At 53.1% G+C, this 5,433-nt stretch overlaps 1 protein-coding gene across 4 annotated transcripts; it reads left to right on the top strand.

Annotated features, from left to right (window-relative positions):
* Positions 1–473: 473 nt before the first annotated feature.
* On the top strand, positions 474–5,433 carry LOC122366596 (ethylmalonyl-CoA decarboxylase-like). Of its 4 annotated transcripts, XR_006253916.1 has the most exons (4): positions 474–736; positions 2,650–3,738; positions 3,857–4,090; positions 4,443–5,433. XR_006253916.1 is itself a non-coding variant. In XM_043339014.1 (3 exons), exons 2-3 carry the CDS (start codon positions 3,862–3,864, stop codon positions 5,114–5,116), a joined length of 903 nt encoding a protein of 300 aa, XP_043194949.1. In that variant the 5' UTR covers positions 475–736; positions 3,857–3,861; the 3' UTR covers positions 5,117–5,433. The 4 variants fall into 4 exon arrangements, 3 of the variants coding, with proteins under 3 accessions (XP_043194949.1, XP_043194950.1, XP_043194948.1); XM_043339014.1 differs by lacking the exon at positions 2,650–3,738 and having other exon boundaries at positions 475–736; XM_043339015.1 differs by lacking the exons at positions 474–736; positions 2,650–3,738 and adding an exon at positions 777–958.

Raw genomic sequence — 5,433 nt, forward strand, 5'->3', positions numbered from 1 at the left:
TTACATAACCTAACCTAACCTAACCTAACCTAACCTAACCTAACCTAACCTAACCTTACCTAACCTTACCTACTGATGTTTGCCTACCGGGGGATAAGGAAAAAGTTACTTGCATGAATAGATTGCAAGCAATGGTAAGTCAAATATTTTTAGGTTAAGTGGTTGTGCATCAGGCTTCAGGCCTTCGGCCTGAAGCCAGATACACAACCACTTAACCTAAAAATATTTGACTTACCATTGCCTGTAATCTCTCCTAAGGCATTGCCTTCGGCACTGCACTGCTTCGCCCCGAGTATTATTATGACGTCATTTGCCTCACAGTTGAATAGCATTGTATTATGTTTTCACTCAACCTGGGTGCACAGACGTAAAATTTATTGAACGAAAAAATGTCCGGACGAAAATATGTACAGACGAAAAATATACGAACGAAAAAATGTCCGGACGAAAAAATGTACAGACGAAAAAATGTACAGACGAAAAAATGCACAGACGAAAAAATGTACAGACGAAAAAATGCGAGACGAAAAAAAGTCGGACGAATATCTGCGGACGAAAAACTGTCCGACGAAAAAATGTCAGACGAAATTTTGTCCGGACACGATTATAAGAAACATACATAGTGTCATACATAGTGTCTGTCATAGTGTTTTTATATACCTTGATAAGAAATAAATTGCCCATAAGATAAATTGAGTTCGCTATCACAATAAATTGAAAACTAGATCTGCGGGAGGTGAGTGTTTCGGAGTTTGGCGTTTTTAACGGATATCTTTGCATCATAACGTGATTATAACTTTTTGTTGTCAATAGGGATTTTGCTTAGGGCCTGCTCCAGTATCATTGGTATCAGTGTGTATCCACTATCCAGCATTATTAGTATCAGTGTGGGTACTAGCTCGTTAGGAACTCGTTTGGGTCGCCCTGGATAGAAATAATCGACTTCTCTTTTCTCTGGGTAAGATTAAGCATTTCAAAAGCAATGAACTTATAACATCATTTTATGAAATTATTTTAAGTAGGGAAAAAATTGGAATTATTTGGAATTATTATTGTTTTTTGTGCATTGTAAGTTTTCTGCATCTCCTCACACCTCAGTGCCTTTGTATTTATGAATTCCCTACATGACATTATCGGTATCGGTAACCCTGGCGTCACCGGTAGCTTTTTCGTTCAAGGCTAAGGTTTCCTGTATCAGGCCGCCGTGCCAGGCCCCGCCGAAGCATGCTGTGACGTCACTGGGTAAGAGAAGATAACGTAAAGAACGACTCAGGCAGACTCAGATTGACTCAGGCAGACTCAAACTGACTTGACCGACTCAAACCGATTCAGATCTATACAGACTGACTCAAACTAACTCAGACTGACTCAACCGACTCTGACTGATACAGATTGACTCAGACCGACTCAGATAGACTCAAACTGACCCAGAACGACTCAACCTACTCAAATCGTTCCGATCGACTCAGACAGACTCAGAACGACTCAGACAGACTCAGGCAGACTCAGACCAACTCAGATAGACTCAGAACGACTCAAACTGACTCAGACTAACTCAACCGACTCAAATCGATTCCGATCGATTCAGACAGACTCAGAACGACTCAGACAGACTCAGGCTGACTGAAACCGGCTCAGGCAGACTCAAACCGACTCAGGCAGACTCAGACCGATTCAGATCGACTCAGATAGACTCAGAACGACTCAAACTGTCTCAGACCGATTCAACCGACTCAAATCGATTCCGATCGACTCAGACAAACTCAGAACGACTCAGACAGCCTCAGACAGACTCAAGCCGACTCAGGCACACTCAAACTGACTCGACCTCAAACCGATTCAGGTCTGATGATTCAGGTCAAACCGATGGGTCTGTCTAAATCGGTTTGAGTCGGTTGAGTCGGTTTGGGTCTGCCTGAGTCTGTCTGAGTTGTTCTGAGTCTGTCTGAGTCGATCAAAATCGATTTGAGTCGGTTGAGTCGATCTGAGTCAGTTTGAGTCGTTCTGAATCTATCTGAGTCGGTGTGAGTCGATCTGAATCGGTTTGAGTCGGTCGAGTCAGTTTGAGTCTGCCTGAGTCGGTTTGAGTCGTTCTGAGTCTTTCTAAGTCGATCGGAATCGATTTGAGTCGATCTGAATCGGTCTGAGTCTGCCTGAGTCGGTTTGAGTCTGCCTGAGTCTCTCTGAGTCGTTCTGAGTCTGTCTGAACTCTGAGTCGATCGGAATCGATTTGAGTCGATCGGAATCGATTTGAGTCGGTTGAGTCGGTCTGAGTTAGTTTGAGTCGGTCTGAGTCGACCTGAATCTGAAAGCGTGGTAAGTTATCTTCTCTTCCAGTGACGTCACAGCATGCTTCGGCCTGGCACGGCGGCCTGATACAGGAAACCTTAGCCTTGAACGAAAAAGCTACCGGTGACGCCAGGGTTACCGATACCACATTATCTCCAACTCAAAAGCAACTTTATTGCTGGTTGTGTGTATTCTCGATGTTAGGTTTGCTTGTCATTGCCATAGGTATCGTAAAAACATGCATTTAGCATGGTGTCATCTTTCGGGTACATATGAGACCCTTTCGGTACAATCCACGTTTGTATAAAATGTAATGCTAGGCATTGTTTCGTTCTATAGCATAGTCATGACATTTTTCAGCGCAGCAAGACAAGTGTCTGGTGCTCCTGAAAACGCAGCCATGGCGGAAAACTCTGTGGCGAGTCCTGCCTCACTGAGCACCGTCGCCGAAACAAATACATCGACCGAGAAAACAGGGCAGGAAGTGGCACCGGCAGCAGAGGTCACAGAGGCGGTGCCGACAACTGAAACTGATCTGTTTGGGAACGGAGCGTGCAAGGCCAGTGAACTCAGTGCTCAGAATGATGCAGCTCAGTGTGATATGGACTCAGGAAAGGCCGACTCTGCAGATGGGAGTCCGACTGAGGGCTCGGCTACTCAGACTGACTCTGCCGGTGGCGAGCAGCAGCTCTCGAAGAACCAGCTCCGCAAGCTACGCTACCGCGAGCGACAGGTGGCGGCGCGGCGCGCGCGGCGCTCCGAGGAGAAGCGCCGCCGCCGGGAGCGGGACGCGGCTGCGCAGTCCGCCGCCGCTGCCGCCGGTCAGATGATCTCCAAACGGGACCGGCGGCGCGCCGAGCTGGACCGGCTGCGCGCCGCGCGCCAGGACGGCCTGCCCGTGTGTGTGGACCTCCAGTACGGAGACAGGATGACGGAGAAGGAGCAGTCGCGGCTGGCCACCCAGCTGGGCCGGCTGTACGGCGCTAACCGGTCGGCGGCGCGCCCGCTGCGCCTGCTCCTCACCAGTCTGGCTGAGGACGGGCCGCTGCACCAGCGCTGCCGACGACTCGTCGACGGCTTCGACCGGCTGGAGCTGGAGCGGTGCGCCGAGCCGCCGCACCGGCTGTTCGCCGCCGAGCGGCTGGTGTACCTCTCACCGGACGGTGAGACAGAGCTGAAGCGGCTGGACGAACAGGCCGTGTATGTGATCGGAGGATTGGTCGACGAGACGGTGCAGAGCGGAGTGACCCGCGCGGCCGCCGCCGCCGCCGGAGTCCGCACCGCCCGACTGCCGACGGCCGCCTACCTGCAGCACGAGGCCGGCACGCGAGCCTGTGTGCTCACTGTGAACCAGGTGTTCGAAATTCTGCTGCGCTTCCGGGAGACGGGTGACTGGACGGCCGCCCTCACCGCCGCCGTCCCCGCCAGGAAAGGATTCACGCCGAAAAGGTGAGCAGCGTCACAACTGGTCCATCGCCAGCGTACTTCCCAGCCACCGCCACCCTGTGTTCCGTGTGTATGTGTATCATCATATATTCCCCTAACTCTGCGTCGTCTTTTTCCGCAGTGACGATGCTGCTGCGAAAGGTGACTCGACTGCGGCTGCCAACCCGCCACCTGTTGGCGCAGAGTAGACACTGCAGTACGGGCGGCGGCCGCCAGGGGGCGGAGGTGGACCTGTCTGAGGTGCGGCAACTGCTGGCTCGTCACGGTGGTGGCTCCGTGGAGCTCAGCATGGACGACGGTACTGGACTGGCCTCCCTCCGGCTGAACCACGTCGAAAAGAAGAACGCCCTTAGTGGTGAGTCGGCGAACAGGAGAACAATCATGATTATAAGATGTTTGCCAGCTCGATTGTTTGGTGGTCAAATAGACGTTTTTATATAGATTGGCTCTGTCTTTGTATTATCTGTATGACAGATAAAGTTCACGTACTCTTTATGTTTCGTAACCCCGCTAGCTCATTCTATAAGTATTGGATATTTGCACGTCTGTGCCCCGTCTTTCCTTTTGGACGAAATGAAAGAAAATGAATGCCCAGACGTCATCGGCGAACGTACTGATGTTCAGTATTCACCAGGCCAGCCGCCGATTCCTGGATGCTCTACTCGGTGCCTGCGCCCCTCACCGTCCCGCTCCCTCTCCTCCGTCAGGCGCAATGATGTGTCAGCTGGAGGAGGCAGTCGGCGAGCTCGAACGGTGGCCTCGGGGCCGCGGTCTGTTGCTGCACGCTGATGGTGATACCTTCTGCTCGGGCGGTGACCTAGACACGGTTCGCGCCCTCTGCCGGCCGGGCGACGGCGGACGCATGTCGGCGTTCATGCAGTCGGCGCTGGCGCGTCTGTCCGACCTGCCGCTGGTCACTGTGGCCGTGGTGTCGGGCCGCGCGCTCGGCGGCGGCGCGGAGCTCACCCTGGCCGCGGATTTCCGCGTGTGGTCGGCCGCCGGTCAGCTGCGTTTCGTCCAGGCCAGGATGGGCCTGCTGACGGGGTGGGGCGGCGGCGCGCGGCTGGCCCGCCTCGTGGGACCGCGAGCCGCCCTCGACCTGCTCCTCTCTTGCCGCCCTGTCGGCGCCGAGGACGCCCTCCGGCTGGGTCTGGCCGACGGACCCGTGGTGCCGCCGGACGTGGACCCCCTACAGCACGCGCGCCAGTGGCTGGAAGCCAGGGTGGCACACGATCCGTCCGTGGTTCGCGCTGTGAAGAAAATGATTGTGAACACGCGTGGTGATCTGACTGACCTCTGGCGGAAGGAGCGTGAACTGTTTGATCCTCTGTGGGGAGGAGAGGCGAACCGGAGAGCGCTGGGTGAAAATATTAAACATTAGGCCCACGGAAGACGAGCACAGTCACGGGTAGTGTGTAGTGTGTGACCGAGAGATCTGGAGTGGGGACTGGGAAATACGGGCGACGACTTATCTTGCCAAGTACTGTTTCTGTGAGATGTTTTGAGTGGAATGAACCGAGATTGTTGAGGTGCTATTTTGTGTCGCATTACAGGGAGCTCTCGTGTGGGAGCTCTCGTGTAAGATTGCTCGTGATGTTTTATTTTGTGCGGTGGCTGTTCGAGCTCAATGTGCTGTGCTGGAATACGGTGTAAGTACACCTATGCCATATCGCTGAATATACCTTGTGAGTTGTACAA

This window comes from Amphibalanus amphitrite, unplaced genomic scaffold (genome assembly GCF_019059575.1).
Source record: "Amphibalanus amphitrite isolate SeventyFive unplaced genomic scaffold, NRLGWU_Aamphi_draft 000818F_arrow, whole genome shotgun sequence".
In the NCBI taxonomy this organism is placed as follows: Eukaryota; Metazoa; Arthropoda; class Thecostraca; order Balanomorpha; family Balanidae; genus Amphibalanus; species Amphibalanus amphitrite.